This window comes from Mustela erminea, chromosome 2 (genome assembly GCF_009829155.1).
Source record: "Mustela erminea isolate mMusErm1 chromosome 2, mMusErm1.Pri, whole genome shotgun sequence".
Classification (NCBI taxonomy): Eukaryota; Metazoa; Chordata; class Mammalia; order Carnivora; family Mustelidae; genus Mustela; species Mustela erminea.
The window spans coordinates 78668496-78690708 of record NC_045615.1 but is presented as its reverse complement, the minus strand read 5'-3'; the positions used below and the strand labels follow the sequence as shown (position 1 = coordinate 78690708).

The 22213-nt window shown below is 35.3% G+C and overlaps 1 protein-coding gene across 6 annotated transcripts in view; it reads right to left on the bottom strand.

Annotated features, from left to right (window-relative positions):
* SPATA5 (spermatogenesis associated 5) overlaps positions 1-22213 on the bottom strand; it is a 337462-nt gene that overhangs the window by 258687 nt on the left and 56562 nt on the right. For all 6 annotated transcript variants that reach the window (XR_004283282.1, XM_032333335.1, XM_032333336.1 and 3 more), the window contains exon 11: positions 9351-9560. Coding sequence is in view for 5 of the 6 variants with exons in the window: in XM_032333335.1 (XP_032189226.1) it covers positions 9351-9560 (210 nt within the window). In the remaining variant the exon portion in view is untranslated. The remainder of the gene's footprint in view (positions 1-9350; positions 9561-22213) is intronic.

Sequence of the window (22213 nt, the reverse complement as noted above, 5' to 3'; positions counted from 1 at the left end):
AAGATTTGGAAATCTAACCTAAGAATTTTGCACTAAAAGAAAATATGGGTTGGAATAATTCAAGTATTACTAATAAGTCATAGCAGTAATAAAAAAGACTTCTGCAGGAGGGGAGCCTGGGTGGCTCAGTCAGTTAAGCAGATGCCTTTGGCTCAGGTCATGATCCCAGAGTCCTGGAATCTAGCCCCTATTCGGACTCCCTCCTTTCCCTCTCCCTCCCTAACCCCTGCTCTCTCTGTAGTGTGTACGCACTCTCTCTCTAATAAATAAGAAATCTTTAAAAAAAAAAAAAAAAAAAGAGTTCCATAGGGCCCCTAGAGAACATATGATGTTGCAGAGACCACCATGCTGACGAATCTTACCTAGATGACTGGCCTACAAAATGCAACCCAGTAGCTACACTAATATGTTACATGGGTCCAGAATTTTATAAGAATTCAAAGCAATATCAAAACCAAGGAAGGTTTATTTTGAGCTTAAAGTTCAAATAGCCAAAAATCACTGTTTTCTGGTACAACGAGTTGCAAAAGATTAAATTCAGCTTTCAAGACATATATTACATTATATTCTAATGGGAAACAAGGAATCATAAGCTATGATGCTATATTTTTTGTTCTATTTGAAACCAAATATACATGCAATTCTTAAAAACAGAAGAAAGCTGCAACTAGGGTCAATTAATTTCATGAAATCTTGCTAAATGTCTCATATGTATTATTCTCCACTGCTTACAACAGTACCCTGAGATGGATATTCTTAATATCATAACTTTACAGAAAAAAAATATGAAGTGAAAAAAGTTTAAATGATTTATGAAAAGTCACACAGCTTAATAAATGGCAGAACTGGCATGCAAGTCTCTTAACCAACATACCTAACAATTAGAGGAAAGGCCCTAAAAGTTTAGCAATCAACAGGAATAAAGGACAAGCAACAGATTAGAATATAAGCACTATGTTAAACATACTCAGAATGTTAGTGGGAGGGCTTTAGGAGTCATTTAGTCTAACCTACTTCATTTAAAACCTGAGGAAAACCAAGTGTGAAGAAGTTGAATGAAATGCCAAAAGCCCAAAAAAGTTAAATGGCAGAAAAAATGAGAAAAATGCAGGATTTTGGTTCCTAGACAATTATTCTTTCTAAAAACCATGATGTGTTCCATTTGTTCCAAGCCAGTCCAAAACAAACAAACAAACAAACAAATAAATAAATAAAAAGGAAATGTGCCCTTAAGAGTTTACATGTTGGGGCACCTGGATGGCTCAGTCGGTTAAGCATCTGCCTCTGGCTCAGGTCACAGGATCCCAGGGTTCTGGAACCAAGGGTTCTGGAACCAAGCCGTGCATCGGGCTCCTTGCTCAGCGAGGAAAACCTGCTTCTCCCTTCCCACTTCCTCTGCTGGCCATTCCCCCTGCTTGTGTGTGTGCGCGTGCACTCTCTCTCTCTTTGTCAAATAAATAAATAAAATCTTAAAAAAAAAAAAAAAGATTTTGCATAGTACTAGCAATTCAAATTCAAAGGTATTTGTGGGAGCAGAACAAGTGACAAGTGCAAAGTATAATCCTCAATAAATAGCTGTGAACATGGTTTAATTTGAAATAAAAATTTTATTGATTTCTATTATAAACAAGAGACAATTTACATCAAAATATAAGGGTTAGGTATAAATAGTATGGTTTATAAGTGCCACAATTGCTCATGAGTTTTTTAACTCTTTAAAAAAGTAATACATAAACCCATAAAATAGATGAACTAGATAAAGTTATTTCTTTTCCAATTTTAATTACCAAATAACTGTGATATGTTAGCCCTGTCACATTTCACCTGCCCAGTAATGTGCTTCACTCATAAGGGTGATCAAGAAAAACTACCAAAAATAAATAAAGTATCATAAGTAGGCTTATTTTGCAGTAATGTTATTTTCCAAGTTTCCATGGTTAATATTTCAAGCATTCAAGTTTTCAAAACAAAAATAACATAAATTCATGTAAAGTTTTGTCCAGCTCTGCTATTAATCCAGTGAGAACTAAATCTGACTTATCTTTTATTGTTTCATGATTTTATATCCTATCAGTCACAAACTCAATACTTACACCTCGTGCAAAATTGTGAGGCAATTTTGCCCCTTTAATCAGTACTGGATTTTTTCCAGTTTCCCAAAGGCTTTTTAAATGTGTCTGACACCTGCCTGTTGCTTTTGGCTATTACAATTCAAACCAAGTTTTTATAAGTTCTAAAATGTCTAGGGAAGGTAAGTTAACCTAAGTGTTAACTATGGTTAAATACTATGGAATATACTCATAAAAACCCAAACTCGCATGAGATAGAATTACATATATGTAATGTGAGTAAAGGATCTTGAAAATTAATAAAAAGTACGACATCGGCACATACAGAAGGCCATTTTGGGAAAGTACTTCAAAGGGTTTGAAAACAGGCATTAAGTACGAGGCAAGAAATACCTTACCTTGGTAAGTAAAAACCCTAAAAAGCAAAAGGGGCTAGCAGAGAAGGGAACAGAATTCAAGACGTTCCTCTCAAAAAAAGTACAACACAAACCTTCCCCACAACTTATTGTTTCAGGAAACAAAAATGACACACTTCAGAATTTACATAGCAGCAACATGCTGCCTACAATTTGGCTGCCTATAAAGACTGAATGTAGACATGCCCACAGAATCCCCTTACATTACTGCTGACCACTCTAGTCACTCTCCAACTCCTTTACTGACTAATATGCAGAAGTGCAAACACTGGGTTTCAGCTGCCATGTTTTCATCACTAGAAATGACCATTCTCTTGAGCTGCAAACCCATACTAAAAATGGCCTTTTACATATTATCTGCCATGTTGTTCCACAGGCATTTCTAACTCCACATGTCTAAATCCCAGTCTGGTATCTGCTCTCCCACCTCTAATCTGCCTTTCTTCCTCACATGCTAACTTTTACAAGAGTCAGGGTACTTCCATCTACCAGTCACTGACAGTGAAAATTTTAATCACCTCTGACTTCTCCCTTTTTCATTTCTCACATACATTTAATCATCAAGATTCTAAATATTACCCATTTCATTATATCACTTCTTTAATCAAATGTCTGACTAAATTATGAGTTGACAGATAGCGAGGAGCCCATCTAAGGCATCTTTGTTTACCATGCACAGAAACAGAGAATATATAACATAAAGAAGGAGCTTAATAATCTGAGTTACATAACTGTTGCAATTATAAAACATTTACAAATAGTTTCCAAAGCATTATAGACATGAAACTTTAATATTTCTTTAATTAAATTTTATTCAAGAGATTTAAAAGAAGGAAAAAATGACTAATCTCTCTCAGCTGGATTCCATGAATAAAAAGTTAAATGAATCCAACAATAAAATTTTCTTTCTATTATTAAGTAAACTTCTTAGACGTCTGAAGGCATTCTTCTCTTTTTAAATCTAAGTCTTCTAAGACTCCAAATGTTGAAAGTTCTGTTATTATAGTTCATATTATTATTATTTTTTGCTTTTAGCCAAATGTTATATAATATTTTCATGTCAAGGAATCTTTTTTACATAGCACTTTTATTGACTGATACAAACCCAACTCAAAAATATGTTAACATTAAGTTATAACATATGATGTTTCAACTTTAACATGTCAGCTTATATAGTGCACAAATAATGCCAAAGTTAAATAAATCCAATCTAACTTCTACATAATGGCACATCATTCTATTTGTCCTAATAATCAATTACCATTAGTTATTCCCTAATAGCCATTCAAGCAGTGATAAAACTAAGTATATATATTTAATAATGATACTAGTAACTGCCAATTTAAGCATATGGGGCACATAAGACAACACTATTTGGAGAAGTCGAGGGAATTATTAAAGTTTAAAAAAAAAAAAAAAAGCCTGAAAGGAAATTAAATAGAAACTCAAAAGGTTTCAGACTCTAGATGAGCCCAAATGGCAATAAACCTATAGAAGGAGAGAATAATGAGTTAGGGTCCACAAAAGGCATGAATCTGGACATAGTTCCTGGTGAGACTAAATTAGAAGCTATATCCTAGGTGAAAGAAAAAATAAGCAAAACACTAAAAGAAAGTATTCTTTATAATGATAGGGTCTGGGGCCAGAACCAACACACTCCTTTATAGGCTTCAACTGAGAACTGCAGTGAAATAGGCAAGCTCAGGGAAGCCCTAAACCCAGATACCTCAGCCAATTTCCTCTCAGGGTTTTCTTTTCCCAGGAACTTTCCATTATCACCATGAACAGCAGGATGATGAATAGGAAAGAAGGTCTCCCCCAAAGCCCTCACCCATGGAATTGGCAATCTCCCCCATGGCTTTTCTCCTTCCATACATTCCACTCTTCCCATACAGTGTAGTACAGAGCTATGCGCCAAGTTTTTTAACTTCAGTTACATTCATTAAATGTCTGTACTATGTCTGGATCCATGATACTGACCTTAAAACTCTTTTATTTAATTAACAGACCTCTTCTGGTAAAGCTTAAGATTTCCAGAAGAATTAAGATAGTACTGAGTTCCTATACCACCTCGCAACCCCCACTGCACACTTAGCTTCCCCAATTATTAACATCATATATTGGTATGGTACATTTGTTATAATCAACTAATAATAATGTATCAATACTGACTCATGAAAATCCATAGTTTATTCAGATTAGTTTTTATCTAATATCCTTTTTCTGTTCTAGGATTCATCCAGAGAACCACTGTAACATTATATTTAGCTGTCATGTCTCCTTGGGCTCCTCTTTGCCCTGAGTTTCTCAGACTTTCCTTCTTTTTGATGGCCTTGGCAGTTTCAGGAGTATGGTCAGATATTTTATAGAATGTCTTCAATTTGGTTTTGCCTGAAGCTTTTCTCATGGTCAGACACAGATTATAAGTCTTTTTTTTTTTTTTTTTTTTTACAGATTATAAGTCTTATAGAGGAAGACCCCCAAAATAAAGTGTCATTCTTGTCACATCATACAAAGGTATACACCATCAACATGACTAATCACTGAATACATTAACCTTGACCACCTGGCTGAGGTAATGTGTGCCAGTTTCTACACTGTCAAGTAAGAAACTCTTCCCCAATTCCCTTTCATATTGAACTCTTTGATAGGAAGTCCTAACTGTACGCAGCCTGCACTTAAAGAATTAGTAGTTACGCCTTTCAAAACTTTTTCAGTTACTTCTTAATATACTAATCCTCTCAAAGAGCTTATACAGATTTAAAAAAAAAAACAAAAACAAAAAACCGAGACCAAGAGAACTTATTTAAGGCTACAGAGCTAAAAGTCCAAGGGTTAAGAATCAAACCAAAGCTATCTGAATCCTGGTTTAGTACTCTTTTCATTGTAACACAATTTCAAGATCATAAATTATACAGTCATAGGTAAATTTCAAGCTCCACCTTATTCAACCACTAGTCTCCTTCCATATACTTCCATCTTATTTATCAGGTTCCTGTTTCTTTGGCAGCGATCACTCTTTCTTATTAATTTCACCAACTCCTACCCCAAAGCCATGTTATTTTTCTCAGTTTTCTTTGTCCTACAGAAACGAAAAATTTTTTTTTTAAACTGTCCCAGAAACATCTTTCCACTTCTCTGAACCTCTCCTATAGAAACTGCCTGAACTACTTTCTCCAGTATCATGGTGTAATTAGTGAAACAAAGGACTGGGCATTAAATTAAAGAAGGGGGGAGGCGAATAAAAGACTGTATAATGCAGTGGTTCACAGCTTAGACTCTACACTCAGAAAGTCCTGAGACCAAATTACGGTTTCATCTCCACAACTCCAACCTTGGAAAAGTTATTTCACTATTAAACATTATTATCCTCCTTTGCAATCCTAGAAACTAAACTTAAAGCATTAAGTATATAAAGAGTTGTCTCTATACAGTTTTCCACACAGTATCTGCAAAATGAAAACTCTATGATTTATAGACTACCCCACAAAATTTTAAAACAAAAGCTTAAAGATAAACTTGGAACGTACCAAATTCAAATTATTTTGTACCTTTAATAATAGAACAGTAGGAGATCTAGATGAATAAAGAACAGTAAGTACTTAGAGTCGTGCATACTTTGAATAAAACAGTTTCCTGAAAATGGGATGTATTTTATAGAATTCCTCCTTGAGACAAGTAACAGAAGAAAATTTCCCCCCAAAAGTCAAGCATACCCTAAGCTCATTACATTCTAGTACTCACCAATAACAGCTACTAAAGGACTTGTTCAAAATCCTTGTCAAATGCCTAACCACCCTTCTTCCAGAATCAGTTAACAGTTCTTCACAAGGTAAAGCAGCCCAACTACCCAAGGGTAATTAATCTGTTGCAGCACTCCAGACAAAAGCAAGAGAAGCAGAAAGGAAATTTCAACTGGAAAATATTTTGACATAATTGACACAGATGACAAACTAAACTTAAGCATATGTCAAGTGCTACAGTCTACACAAAAACACATATAGGTGCCAAAAGATATTAAGAGTCCACATAAGCCAAGGTGAAGTCTAAACTCTAAGTATACATCTTTTAATCACTGTTTAGGAAAGATGCAGAGGGGAAGCCAAATGGTTCTTTCATAAACTCAGAGAAAGAAATGTTTCAAATCTTTAAATTCTTTATTTTGGGAATTAAAGATAATTACAACTGTAAAAAATGTTAGGGAATTTTTTCTTTCAATACATGTAAGATACTTGTATTTTCCAATAGGCTAGAAAAACGCACTATCTACATTTCTCCAGTCATTTTCAAAATCTGTCAGACTTGTGATTTCAAAAGCTCAAACTTAACACTTAAATCCCTGGGAAAAGAAACACATATGTTGCAACCAAAAACCAACTTTTCTTCATAGAAAACAACAACAACAACAACACAAAACTAGGAAAAATATATTATAAACTCCCAACTTCTTTGACTTCATTTCTGCATACATAAGCTACATGACATAGCTACTTTAAACCCTTCTCACAAGCAATGATGAGACAAGATGAAAAGACTGATGAAAATGCAGAGAAAAACAAATTTTTTCATGTTCCCAACTTTTTCTTTTGGAGATTTTTAAACATGTAGGAAAATTTTAAAAATAGTAGAATGAACGTTCATTGTTTATTAAATATAATCTCCAGCCAGATTAAAATATTGAATAACACTGCCGAACTATATTAAAATGTATATTGAATAAAAATCCACCTTAAGGGGCGCCTGGGTGGCTCAGTGGGTTAAGCCGCTGCCTTCGGCTCAGGTCATGATCTCAGGGTCCTGGGATCGAGTCCCGCATCGGGCTCTCTGCTCGGCAGGGAGCCTGCTTCCTCCTCTCTCTCTCTGCCTGCCTCTCTGCCTGCTTGTGATTTCTGTCTGTCAAATAAATAAATAAAATCTTAAAAAAAAAAAAATCCACCTTAAATAAAAACTAGTAAGTAGGATACTAAGCAAGTATGAACTCAATTGAATAAAAAAATTTCTTAACATCACTTATCCTTGTGTATGAGCTAAAAGAAAAATGAACATGAGTTTAGTAAAAAAGCTCAAATAAGTTAACACAAGCATGGCTATTTTACATGAACAGTGTGCAAGATAAACCTTTCAAAAAATCTTTGTACATTTTCTCACAGTGAAAAAAGTAAAACTGCCTAAAGTTCTGAAGTGTTTCATACTCAAAAACAGTGATAAATGCGTCTCTAAGTAATCCTAAAATATGCCAGAAAGTAGTCCTGGTAACATCTGGAACAGTTATCTTAGATTACATAAGAATGAGATATTAGTTCGTAGGAAATACATGTGCTCTTCTTTGAGATTCCAGTGTAAATAACTGTCAGTGCAGACCTCATCAAATAAGTTTCAGATATCCAGCAGACAGAAGAAAAAAAAAAAAAATTAAGGGTTACAAATATACTACTGTGGAATACGCAACAAGGTAGGCATAGAAAAGTGGGAGATGACAGTAAAATGAGTAGGAAGTTCCAGTAAAATAGCTATGTCCATTACCATGACATAAGAGAACAGGGACCAAAGAGAAATCAAGATGCCTCTGAAATTTCAAAATCACTCATTACCCCAACATTTAAAGCTGCAAACTTTAAAACTGTGGTTGTGATTCAGTTTAAGTGATCATAGTGAAAATGGTCTCTGACCCTATCTTCAGTATTTAATATATTTCACAAGATAATAACAAATATGTAAACACTAGTGATTGTGAAGATACTGATTCTTAAAAAGCCTAAACATATCTAAACATTATTCCAAAAAAAAAATTTAAGTAAAAAGTTGACTCTACACTGAAATAAATTTTATGCTTTCAATTTCCAAGGATTTCATTCAGTGTTCTAAGATTGAAAACATATTTTATTATGAAAAAAATTCCTTGATACTATCAAAACAGAGCCTTTTATCATGTGCTTTTTCTGAAATGAATTTAATATTTAACAGAATGAAGTCATATTTTTGTGATAAAGTCCATTCCACTAATGGATTTAAGGATTTATTTATGTATATTTAGTAACTGGGTAGATGATCATATTGCATAAAAATTAATCAGAAATTAATATCTGGCCCTGGGGTGCCCGGATGGCTCAGTTGGTTAAGCATCCAACCTGATTTCAGCACAGGTCATGATCTCAGGGTCTTAGGATGGACCATGTTGGGCTCCACACTCAGTGGGGGAGTCTGCTTGAGGATTCTCTCTCCCTCTGCCCCTCCACCTGTCCACATGCGCGCTCGCTCTCTCTCTCTCTCTCTCTCTCTCTCTCTAAAATAAATAAATAAACCTTAAAAAAAAAATTGGCCCTAAAGTAAAAAAAACTACATGTCAAGTAAGATGATCTACCCCAAGTAATAGGGTAGGGCAATGAACAAATAACATATGTGTGTGTTTCAGAATATAAAACTTGTACAGATATTCCTTGACTAGAAACATGTTTTAAGGAATTTAGTTTTATCACATAAATTATTTAATTTCTTTGAAAACTTTATATAAATATTAAATCCACTTCATATTTATAATTAAGTCTTAACGAAGCAAAAGAGATTATTAGCACAATTAAAAACAGGAACTAAACAAGACTGGTTCCTATTATACATGGATATAAGAAATACTGAGAATCACAAAACTAAATAAAGTAGTCTTCTATAGTCCACCATTTTTGCTGATTGCAAGCACTAGTTTATTTAGAGCTCATCCCCCTGTATTATATTGCCATCAACCTCAAAGAAAAAAAAATCAGCTACTCCTTAAGATGCCTTTTCATGTTTTTCTAAGGGTAAGAATCAGATGATGGGTGTTAGTGGGGTTGGAATGAGAAAGTGGCAATTAAAAAATTTAACACCTTACCTTTATAGCTAGGAAATTCAGGCCACTCTCATTGGCCAAAGCTTTTGCAATCATTGTTTTAGAGCAGCCAGGTGGTCCATACAGAAGAACACCTTTAGGTGGCTGAATACCCATTCGAATGAAAGACTCTGGGTGTTTCAAGGGCCACTCCACAGCCTGTTTCAATTTCAGTTTGATATTTTCCAGTCCTCCTATATCTGACCATGATACCTGTAAAACAGAGCATTATCTAAATGTAAGTTTTGCCAGGAGAAATAGAGAGGAAAAAAAAAATCAATAAAAAGTGCAAGAGGGGTACTAGAACCATTTAAGAATTTAGAAGATCCTTAAAAAGTTCTATCAAGAAGTAAAAGACAGTACATGAAATGTGAGCTATATATTACAGAAATACTAAAGAAAAAAGTTTCTGCTTGTATCAATAACTGTTTAAATGACTGAACAAACTGTTAAGTCTATCTTCTATTCTAGATGGCTTAAAAAATTAAGTTACATCTGTCTGAAAACGGCCTGAATTAGTGATCTAAGGTCGCAGCTACATATATCTTTTGGGCAAATTTATTTGCATTATGTACTACTTCCAAAAATATTTCTGTAGATCCTTAGGGAACATACGATTTTTTCCATCTTTGACATATTCAAGAAGTATCCTCAAAATTTTGTTCCTTTTTCTCAACAAAGAAACACCTACCAAAATAAGACAACTCTTTATATGCTGTTTACTTAGTAAATATCCATTAAGAACTACATATCAGATAACATACATAGGAATAGAAAAATAAGACATGAGTACAAGCTTTACAGAACTTAACAACCTTACCAGTAATGTGTACATAAATAATCACAGTACAATGGAAAGGATGCTAAGCACAGTAACAAAGACACAGAAAAAGCTTTTGGGAGTTCCCAGGAAGAAAAGATTACTTCCAGCTGGAAGGCAAATCTGAAAGTCAACTTCTAAAGCATGGATGAGATCTGGAAATGTGAAAACAGGGCAATAGTCGGGTAGAGGCCAGAAAATTACAAAAGGCTCAGAGGAAAGTATGAAGGAGTAAGAGAAAAAAGATATGAGGGAGAAAATTTTAAAAAGGAAAGTTGAAACTATGTAGTGGAGGACCCTGAAGACTAGATGCTGGAGTTCAAGAACCTCTCTCTTCAACCTCTTGAAAATTTTTAATCTGGAAAGTGATATGGTCTGATCTGTGCTTTAGGAAGACTTCTCTGACAAGATTGCTTTAGAGAGAAGAGAGAATGCAGGGATATCAAGTAAGGACCTATCACAAACATTATTCAAATAAAAAACAAACTGAAATGAAGGTAACCACATGCAGAGTGAAGACACACCAGAGTGATACTACAAGCCCACAACACGAGGGTTTTGAGGTTAGAGTAAGAAAGAGGGAGAATTTCAAGCTGAAGATTTCAAGATGAGTTGATAGAATATGAATAAAAAATAACTTTAAGGGGGAAATATAGAAGATAGATCTTTATTTCTGGATATAAAGAGTTGAAACATAGACAAGGATATTCAAGAGACAAAAAGGGAGCAGTTGGAATGTAAGCATCATAAATGGAGCTCTGGAAAGAAGACAGAACTGGAATTTCAATTTCAGAGATCTGCATAAAAACTGCCACCAGGAGGGGAGAGATGTGGGTGAGGGGCAGATTGCTGGGCACCACCTACATTCCAGAGGCCAGGGGGAAAAAAAGAGAAAGAAAAGTTCAGAAAAATAAACAATTCACAAACCCAAGAAAGAGAAAGGTTTTGTTTGTTAATATCAGGAAAAGGTTTTTTTGTTGTTATTGTTTTTAAAGAACTTGTGAGTTTTAGAGAGGGGATACTTCGCTGTTGTTTTCGTTTTTTGTCCACAGAACCAAAGAATGCTATATTGCCAACCACAATCCTGGGATCAGATTTAGTTATTCTTTTCTAAATTGCTTAGAATTTATTTTTAAAAAGTAAGATTACTGGATTAAGAGGCATGAACATTTTTAGGTCTCTGGATGCATGATGTCAGTTTGCTATCCCAACTACTTTATCTATTTTAGTAGCATGAATGATACGTGTATAAGTTTCCCTTAGTATCATCAGCCTTGGGTTTTATTTTGCCTTTTTCCCCCCTGATTTCTGATTTCACCAACTAATAAAGCTAAAATCAAACTTGAGATCAATCCACATAAGCCTATGGCCCTAAAAATACAGGATCAACAAGACTGTTTACATAACTGTTACTGTTAAAACCAGGCCTGCCTAAAAATGTAGTGAATTGTCACACTAACTCAAAATGTAGTGAGTTGTAGTGAGGGGTAGTTGCTGCTTCTGCTTTCTGGTATCTCTGATTTTTATTTTTCTTTTTAAACTAAATTTTGAAAAATTTCAACATACACAGAAATTGAAAAATCAATACCATATGTGTATATACACTTTTTGCCAAAATTTGCCAATTTTTAATATTTGCCACATATGCTTTACTGCACGCTCTCGCTTTCTCTCTACACACACACATTTTATCAATTTTTAAATTTGCCACTGAATCTTTTTAAAGTAGGATGGGAACGCCTGGGTGGCTCAGTTGATTAAGCATCTGCCTTTGGCTCAGGTCATGATCCCAGGGTTCTGGGATCAAGCCCTGCATTGGGCTCCCTACTCAGCAGGGAATCTGCTTCTCCCTCTTCCTCTGTTCCACCCCATTGCTCATTCTCTCTCTCAAATAAATAAATAAAATCTTTTTTTTTTTAAAAAAAAAAGTAGGATGCAGATATCAGGACACTTATGAATAGTACAGCGTACTCTCAAAGAAATAAACATTCTGGGGTGGGGGGTGGGTGGCTCAAAGCCTCTGCCTTCGGCTCAGGTCATGATCCCAGGGTCCTCGAATCAAGCCCCACATTGGGCTCTCTGCTCAGCAGGGAGCCTGCTTCCCCTCCCCACCATGCCTGCCTTTCTGCCTACTTGTGATCTCTGTCTGTCAAATAAATAAATTTTAAAAATCTTAAAAAAAAGAGAAGGAAACATTCTGGTAAAAGAGTGTTAAGGAGGGTAGTCAACAACTATCAAAAACTAGAGGGGCGCCTGGGTGGCTCAGTGGGTTAAGCTGCTGCCTTCGGCTCAGGTCATGATCTCAGGGTCCTGGGATCAAGTCCCGCATCGGGCTCTTTGCTCAACAGGGAGCCTGCTTCCCTCTCTCTCTCTCTCTCTCTCTCTGCCTGCCTCTCTGTCTACTTGTAATCTCTCTCTCTGTCAAATAAATAAATAAAATCTTAAAAAAAGAAAAAAACTAAATAGATCAGTAAGTACACAGTATTTAAGAAACAGTGGTCAATAGATACAGCAACAAGGTTACTGAATTGAGTGGTTTAATCAAATCAGTTTTTGTTTTTGTTTTTGTTTTTATGCCTTTTTATGCCTTTAGCAGTGGAATATACATACACAAACCGCAAACACACAGGAGCACATACAGACAGTATATACATGTTATATATAATGTATAAAAGCTATATTTATAACATTTATAATATAATGTATAAAAGCTATATTTATAATAACTACCAGAAATGTAAAAGTAAAGGAACACTCCTTAAACCTGTGAAAATTAAAATAATAATCTTACATGATGCCCATTCAACTGTTACTATGCAATTATTATACCTGTACAATGAGAACAGCACAATGTCAATGTGCTCCACTAGGAGCAGACTTTCCATGTCTTGGAGCATGTTTGAGCTTTACTTTTTTTTTTTTAAAGAGAGGGGGAGAAAAAAAGAGAAGAGAGGAAATGGGTAGGGGGAGAGAGAGAATCTTAAGCAGGCTCCACACCTGGAGTGTAAGCCCAACTCCGGGCTTGATCTCACAACCTTGAGATAATGACCTGAATCAAAATCAAGAGTCAGATGCTTAACCAACTAAGCCACCCAGGTGCCGAGTTTTACTTTAAGTAATGTAGCCTTAAAGCAGAACACTTACTCAAGCTAATTTAAATAAGTACACATACACAGATAAAATTTTCTTAAAGGTTAATCCAGAATTACTTTCCTAATCAATGACATTTTATAAAAAATTCAATTATATGCCTATAAATGCCTAGGGAGTATTTTTTCTCAGGTTTTTATGAAACTAAACCCGGCAAAACTTCATTACAATAAAATTTGGTTTTCAATACATTTGTGTGTGTTTAGTTTTAAATCAGTCTTTTAAAGAAAGAGCCTTGAAAAAAGAGTTTTTTAAAATAACTTAATATCAGATATTAAGTACTTCCATGAACCACACATGGAAATCACCAATATAAACACAAAGAAATCCATGTGCTAAAAGATGATCTCTGTAGTTAATAAGGATCAGGGAGTACGAGCAAACAGAGTCAACTAAACCAGAGTTGGAGAGGGCTTATCCGCCAAGCTAAATTAGGATGCTTTTAATAGGAAAACTGAGTGTTCATTGGCACGGAAGATGTCAAAACACAGATGCCACTGTATGGACCTAGTAATCTGTGTGGAGGAGTTGGCCCACTGCTCTGAAAGCTGCAGCAAAAGAGAAGTGAAACAACCTTGTACCCTATCTCTGCTGAGAGAGAGCTCTTGTTTCATCAGTTGTTCTTCCTCTATTACTGTTTTGATTGTATTTTTCATATATTCTTTCCTCAGCCTACAAATATTCCCTGTTTCTCTCTATCCTGCAAAACCTTACTTTGATATTGTATCTATCTAATGTTTTATCGTCATTTATCTCACCACTAAACTTTTTGAAAGAGTTAATACTCCTCTATTCTACTGTATTTATATCTCCCACTTTATACTTTAGTTTTAAGTATTTATCTTGCCAAGTGGTAGGAAAGGAGTATAAAAGAATAAGATAGGGGCGCCTGAGTGGCTTGGTTGGTGAAGCGTCTGCCTTTAGCTGGGGTCATGATCTTAGGGTCCTGGGATTGAGCCCTGCATCAGGCTCCCTGCTCAGCAGAGAGCCTACCTCTCCCTCTGCCCCTCCCCCCTGCTCATGCACATTCTCTCTCAAATAAATAAATAAAATCTTTAACAAAAAAGAAAAAGGATAAAGATAAAACGGTTAAGACTGGTAGGAATCCAGGGAGTTGAGGAAGTTACACCAGAAGGTCTGTAGCCTCTCAGGAAAACATAAGGCGATGTCATGTGCAGAAATATCAATTAATCTAACAAATACTGACTAAATGCCTATTTCATAATATGCTGGATGCTGGAGACAAAATAGTTCTTGGTCCTACTGAGCTTCTGACCTGACGGAATGCTCCCTTAAAGGGATGTAATTCCATAATTAGGCAATTCCTATATGGCATGGTACATGCTATAGTCACAGAATTTAAATGCATGGTCAAAAAAAAAAAAACTTTTCAAAGGTGACATACGAAGTGGGATCTGATAGCACTAGTCAGCTGAAAATAACAACAGGTGCCATGGGAGAAAAGAGAGTCAAAAAAGCATCATACATTAGAAGAACTAAAAGTAATTCAGTATGACTAGAATTTAGGGAGCCAGGAAAGGACAGAAAGGAGTAGAAACAAAGAAAGTTAGTTCGCAACAGAGGAAGCTGTCTGACCTTGAAGACTCATAAGGCATCAAGAAGTTTAGACCTTATTTTGAGAGATATAAAGAACAAGTTAATCAGGGAAATGACAAGATCAAATTTCTGGAAGATGACTGTGGCTACAAGACAGAGTAGGGATTAGAACTTGGAGGGGATTTCTACAGTAATTCAGATAAGAGATGGTAATTATCTGCACTAAAGTAACAGCACTGGAGCTATACAGAAAAAAAAATATTAAAGCTTTATTAAACCATAGTAAACTATATTAAATAAGGCAAGCCAATGAGTTTTAAAAATTAATTAGATCTGAAGAAGGGGTGATGAAAAAGAAAATGGAATCAAGGGTAATAGCCATGATTCAGACTTAGGCAAGTAAGTAATTGAAAATTACATTAAAAGAGAGGTGCCTGGGTGGCTTACTTGGTTAAGCAACTGCCTTTGGCTCAGGTCATGATCCTGGAGTCCCAGGATCAAGACCCACATCAAGCTCAGAGGGGAGTCTGATTCTCCCTCTGACTTCTCCCCTCTCATACTCTCTCTCTCATTCTTTCTCTCTCAAATAAATAAAAATCCTTAAAAAAAAAAAAAAAAGAAAGTTATATTAAAAGAGAAAAAGCAACATGTTTGGAAATTAAGGAATAGTTTCCAATTATTATACTGTGGTTGGAATTTACAAGTGAAATAAATTCAATAAACCAAGAAACGTCTTCTATGTGCTGAACTTCTTTTAGGAACTGTAAGGGCACAAAGATGAATAGGAAAATGTCCTCAAAATTTTATTCTCTAGAAAAAGAAAGAAGAAAAGCCATCCTAAAAGACACAGTCTTTGTCTAAAGATATAAAATAGCTCTCTTTACACAAAGTAATACAAAAACTACTGAAAAAAAAATACGAAATAGTTCCACAATTCTCAAACGTGAGATGGTGAGGATAGACATTTGGAAATTGTGCGTATATATAAGAGTTATGTCAAGGTGTTAGAATGTGAAAATAATAGGAAATGAGTGAAAAGGAAAGGCAATAAAAGAAATTCATCAAAAAACCCACTACTGTGGTCAATCACATAGACAGCTCGCTACAACTAAGTCTAAAGCAGTTTCCTATTGTCCCTTGCCAACTGGCTGCAAGGTGAGCTGGGAGCAATGAAGCTGACCACCTTTCCATGCCACCATCAACCATTCAGAAAAACCAGTAAGTGTCTATCTCATACTCAGTCCCATACCAGGTACCAGTCTATAAAATCCTTGCTCGTAGGATTAAAACACAGTAAACAGAAGATCAAAAATAAATTCACTCTAATTATTGCATGGGGAATGAACTTAGTAGAGAAGGTAGGCGAGACTGGATATGGAAGATGCAGTTAGACGGTGGCTTAGAGCAGGATTACAGCAATGAGATGGCAAGGAGGGCCAATTTGGGCATGAGACTGTATTTTGTAGGCAGAACCAATAAGACGTACTGATTAGAATGTGAGGGAATGAGAGGGATCAGAGGTAACTCCTGAAAAGAAAAATTTGGCAATTCTTACCTCATATGATATATAGCCTATAAGAAATTACAAAGGACAATATAAAAATTATCTTTTTTCCCAACACCTAAAAATAGCCATTGTTAATGGTACCTTCTAGTCTTTCAAATGTGTATATGTTTTCACTGAGATCATAAGGTATTCACAATTTTATATATATTTTTTAAACTTCATATTTTTTTATATTATAGATCTTCCAGTTATTGTATGACTTTGGGTAATTTACTTGCTCTCTCTAAACTTTCTCATCTAGAATATGGGGATAATAAAATCTAAGCTTCAGTTTTGTTGTGAGAATTAAACAGTATAGTTTATATTAATTGCACTTTGCCTGGCACACAGTAACTAATAAATACTAGGTATTAGCTTATTTAAATGTCTGAAAGATGATTACAATGAACAGTTATATTTTGAAGGATTAGTGACAAAAGATAAAAGCCAATCAGGCAACTGAATTTGTAGTTTCATGAGCAATCCTGAACTACCATAACTTTTCTATTCTTTAGCTTTGCATCTGATCATTTACATTTCTTAAACTAAAGGTAAATAAGTTTTGCATTTTAATTTAGCACCTAAATGCTAAATAAATAAACAAATAAAGTATGAATAAATCTACAGCTAAAATATTAATTCAAAAATGAATATAAATCAGCTTAAAGAGTTTGCTATTGCACAGAAGAATCTTAAAGCAAAGAAAGCCATGGGAAAAGTTAGTCTGTCGGAGAAGAATAAATACCAGCATGAAATCAAAAAATCCTAAAACTAGAGCAGGAATTCAAAAACTAGCTGGTTCACTATTCCACCTTCAGACAGCTTTTCATCTTTCAACTCTCTCATCTTTCAACAAATACTATTTAATGCTTTTTTAAAAATTTTTAAAAAATTCTGTAACTCTCTTTTTAATAAGTTACACTATATCATAACTGCCAGAAAATTATTCCTACAATCTAACTTAAATCACTTCTGATAATAGCTGGGTCCTTTCTTTCTTACTTGGTCCTTATGAAAACAGTGAACAGCTGCTCACATGTGGCCTTATAAGTTTTTGAATTAATAAGAAAGTTAGAAGTAAAGGAACAGCTGTCAAACAAGTACAGACAGAGCAGCGAGATAAATTTCCCAAGGGAAATGCCCTCCACAAACCTCTTACAGTACTTTCTGGACAAGCATCCATTCAACAATACACAAACCAAAACCAAAACAAAACAACCCCTCAAAGTGCATACCCACAGAGGCCAAAAGGCTTGATGAGGTTTAAAAAACAAACAAACAAAAACAAGCAAACAAAAAAAACAACTTAGCAAGAAGTTCCACAAGGACAAAGTAAAAACTAATGAACTCAACTGCAGATATTAGGAGATACACTGTGAGAGAGGAATTCAGTAGCTCCTGAGGCACTGACACTGTCTTTACACATTTGTGAGTCAAGATGCTCATATCTGCTACATGCCAAGGTTTATACTGCCAGGTACAAAAAAATTCTTTTCAAAGTGTTATTTTTATAGAAAATATTGTGACAAAGAGTACTTTTCATTTTGTTCTTTCATGCTAACAAGTCCCAGCAGGAGGACAAGAAGCCAGGAGTTAGCAAGTGAGTTGGCACCTGTTCAAAATTCTCTGCGGGGTCACACGTTAACGCTCAACCAATTCAAATATTATTAAATATTTATTTTGTTTAGAAATCATAAACATCTCAAATTACTAAAGATACTAAGTAATGCAGAAAGAAGTAAGTTGAGAAAACCCAACCTCCAAGATCCAAAAGAAAGATCAATACACTTGCAGATGCTTCTTTAATGGAGGTAAAGCAAAATTAGGAAGCAGTAAATATTCAAACTGTGCTCTTAGATCTAAGTGAAAATAAGTGAAAGCCATTAGCTTTATAGAGTGAAAAGACAAAAAATATTTTCCCCCATGCTTTCAAAACACATTCTATGGAGGTTCTTGGGGGAAAAAAAAAATAGTCAACTTTTCAATTGTACTATAGTGCTATAAACTACAGCCTCTCTCTCTCCACCCAATCCATTAAAAATAAAAACTTCAGAAAAAAAAATACAACAGCAAGAAAGACAACTAAGTGAGGACTCCGAAAAGTAAAGTAGGTGAATTGCGAGGGGAAGTACAAATATAGAGAAGTGCTGCACAGGGTGGTAAGGGGTGCTGAGTATTCCAACTCTGTTTTCCTTCTCTTTTCTCTCTCCACTCAGTTTCTCCCCCCTCTTCCTGTTTCACACTTGGTTGAAAATACCTACCAATTTCAGAGGTAAGAGTACATGAAGCTTAAAAAAGTAGATGAGAAAGAATAAAACAAACTGCACTCCAAAATTTTGCCATTAATTGCAAACTGCCACTAATCTGGATGATTTTGTTGTTCTTTAGTAAATCACATTATGGACCTCACTGGAACATATAAAGGCTATGGGAGACAGATGCTCCTATAATTACTAATTAATAAGGAAAACAAATTAAGGCAAAGAAGAAATAAACTAGTCAAGTAAAAAAATTATAGGTATCCTCCCAAATTATAGATATCATGGAAAATAACGATCAACTTAAAGGCAAGTGTTTTAACCAAATTTCAAACTGTTTAAATTTCATAATCAGTTGAATGGTTACATAAAATCTAAGTTCAATTTCTAAAATATCATTACCTTACAATCAAACTTTAATTAGGTTTACTATGATCGGTTTTCAGAAAACTGGCTATTCGTGAACCTTATAAATATAAGATCATATTATTATTTAAATAAGCCTCCCTTAGAAAACAAAAACATACAAATTAATTAAACTTAAAAATAGATAGGGGTGGGGCGCCTGGTGGCTCGGTGGGTTAAGCCTCTGCCTTGGGCTCGGGTCATGGTCTCTGGGTCCTGGAATCGAGCCCCGCATCGGGCTCTCTGCTCAGCAGGGAGCCTGCTTCCCTTCCTCTCTCTCTCTGTCTGCCTCTCTGCCTACTTGTGATCTCTGTCAAATAAATAAATAAAATCTTAAACAAAAAAAAAACAATAGGGGTGGCTGGGTAACTCAGTCAGTTAAGTGACTCCTAATTTTAGCTCCAGTCACAATCTCAGGGTGGTGGGATCAATCCCCACTCCCAGGGTCTCCAGAGTTGGCAGGGAGTCTGCTTGGAGTTCTCTCTCTCCTTTCCCTCTGCCCCTCCGTGTTGTGAGCATGCTCTCTCACTTGTGCTATTTCTAAAATAAAGAAATAAATCTTAAAAAACAAAAAATAGTTACTCATTTCCAAAATGAGCTTTTAAAACACAACCTACTTTTGCCACAAAAGCAAGTCCAGGAAAAATCTCATAAAAAATGGAAACTTTAAACAAGAAAAAAATAGCAGCAGTAACAACAACAAAAAAGAAAACTCACTATGAAAATGATATAAAGTCTCACCTAGAAAATTCTTCATATCTCATTAAAAATTTTATATTTTTTCTAATTTACCAAATTCCTTAAATAATCTAACTGTGAAGAGAAAAAAATGCTTTGAATTCAAATTTAAGGAAATTGCTTAGAAAATTCCTGCCATTCTTACTCTGGCATAGCAGAACTGGGAAAAGATAAAGGAAATGAAAAATGTAAGAACAGAACAAAGAGAAAGGGACTTTTTACAAACTAGCCCCCCAAACCCAGGCGCTAAACAAGCATAAGTTGTTCCACAAGTTTCTCAAGTGAATTTTCAATTAACCACAGGTAATAGGTGACAAAATGTCCCAATACTAAAGAAATATAAAAGGTCCAGAAAAAAAAGTTTTAAATAGTAAAAATTTTAAAATGAGTTTTGTCCTGATTATTGTTCTATGGGAATTACAAGTGAATAATCAAACAGAAGGTCTCTTTTGTTATATATGCATGTATCACCAGGACCTTCTTAAAATAGTGCCTATGTATTACACATGCTCAATGTGTAGCAAAGGAATAAATTAATAGGCAGACATACATCCCTTGTATTATTTTAAAAATAAAGTGGCAAGGGGTGCCTGGGTGGCTCAGTTGGTTAAGCGACCGCCTTCAGCGCAGGAGTCTGAGTCCTGGAGTCTGAAAATTGAGTCCCGCATTGGGTTCCCTGATCAGTCTGCTTCTCCCTCTGACCCTCCACTCCTTAGGCTCTCTCTCTCTCACACACACTCTCTCTCAGATAAACAAAATCTTTTTAAAAAATAAATAAAGTGGCAAAAGAGGGAGAACTAGCAGGGAGGTGGGCTGGTAGGAGGTGAGATGAAAAAAACAGAATTAGGAATAAACCAGAATGTGTAGTCAGACCTAATGAAAAAATGTTGCTAACAAGTAAAAGTGTACAAAGGCTATACGTATGCCTTGCATGACATTTTCTAGCCCAGATCTGTCCAAATAGTTGAATCATAAATTCAAACCATTTCCTCTGATCTCCTTTGATGGTTGGTTGACAATAAAAATTTTTGCATAATGGAAATAAAAACCCTCCCCTGCCAAGACTGTACAAAGAGATGCTCCAAATTTTTGTGAAATAGGAAACAAAGGGAAAAGGCCCCCTCTATGTCAGAAAACTGAGCAAACTTGTATAAGCAAATTTCCTAAGGAGCTTCAACTCTGTCTCTTGAGATACAGACCAGAAAGGGAGTTCTGACATGGGAAAAAAACCAACGCTGGCCAGAAAGTCAAGATGTTGGGGAAAAAAGATTACTGTTGATTTTGGCTTGAGGCAACAGGTAAAAGGAGAATGCCCTGACAGAGGAAAGGGGATATCAGAAAATATTTCTTAGAGCACAGTCCTAATAGTAAATATTGAGAAAAAGAACAAAGGATTTTACCTTATAGTTAAAGCTTCTATTGAATGCTGAATATGCTACATGTAACAAATGAGGGTATGAATGTTAGTGGGACAGAACAAACTTGGGAGCCAGGCCTGAAAGACACCACAAGACAATTCTGGGGAATAAGCTGCCTAGAGAAATGAGACATATATTTTACACATGTTGTGCGTTCAGTGAGACAGGTCAAACAAGTCTCAGGAACTAATAAGCAAGCCTACGTGGTAGACCGTTGAGCAAAACTTGACTCTCCTAGAGTAAAATTTGTTTGTCTTTTATAACTTCTGATAGGTATGGGGGCTTATATGTTAACAAGTATCAACAAGAGAGCCAGACTCCCATAGGTATAGTTGGTAGAGGTTTAAATATCAAATATCCATTCACTTACTCATTTATTCACTCACTCACTCACTCACTCTGATATATTCATTTTACTTAAAGGTTATTATGTTTGGAATGTCTGGCCAGACTCTAAGAATACAGGTAGGTACACAGAATGAGGTATGAGGAATGAACAAAACTGACACGGTCTCTACATCATTGAACTTACTGTCTGGAAGAAGAGGCAGACATTAAAAAAGTGCATTAACAACTGAATAACATAAAAGAAGAGATGCATATGAGGATAATGGCAGAATCATACTGAGGGACCTGAGTTTTACTCTAGATTCTAATCTGATAAAAGAGGCTCATTTTAGCTTCCCTAATCTGTGACTTGAGCAATTACTCCTCTCCTTCTTGGCTTCCTTTCTTTGCTATCGCTAGGCAAATCTAAAGTTGTGTACGTTAGACATCCTGACACTTTATTGAAAAAAGCATAGTATGACAGTTAAACATGGATTAAAAACATCAACAAGAAAAAAGAAAACAAAAAAAAAACCCATGGAGAACAAATTCTGCATATGAGCAGCACATCCACCTAAAATCTAGTTAAGTACTCATGAGGGGCTGAGGGATTTTTTAAATCAGATAATTAAACGTTCAAAATTAGT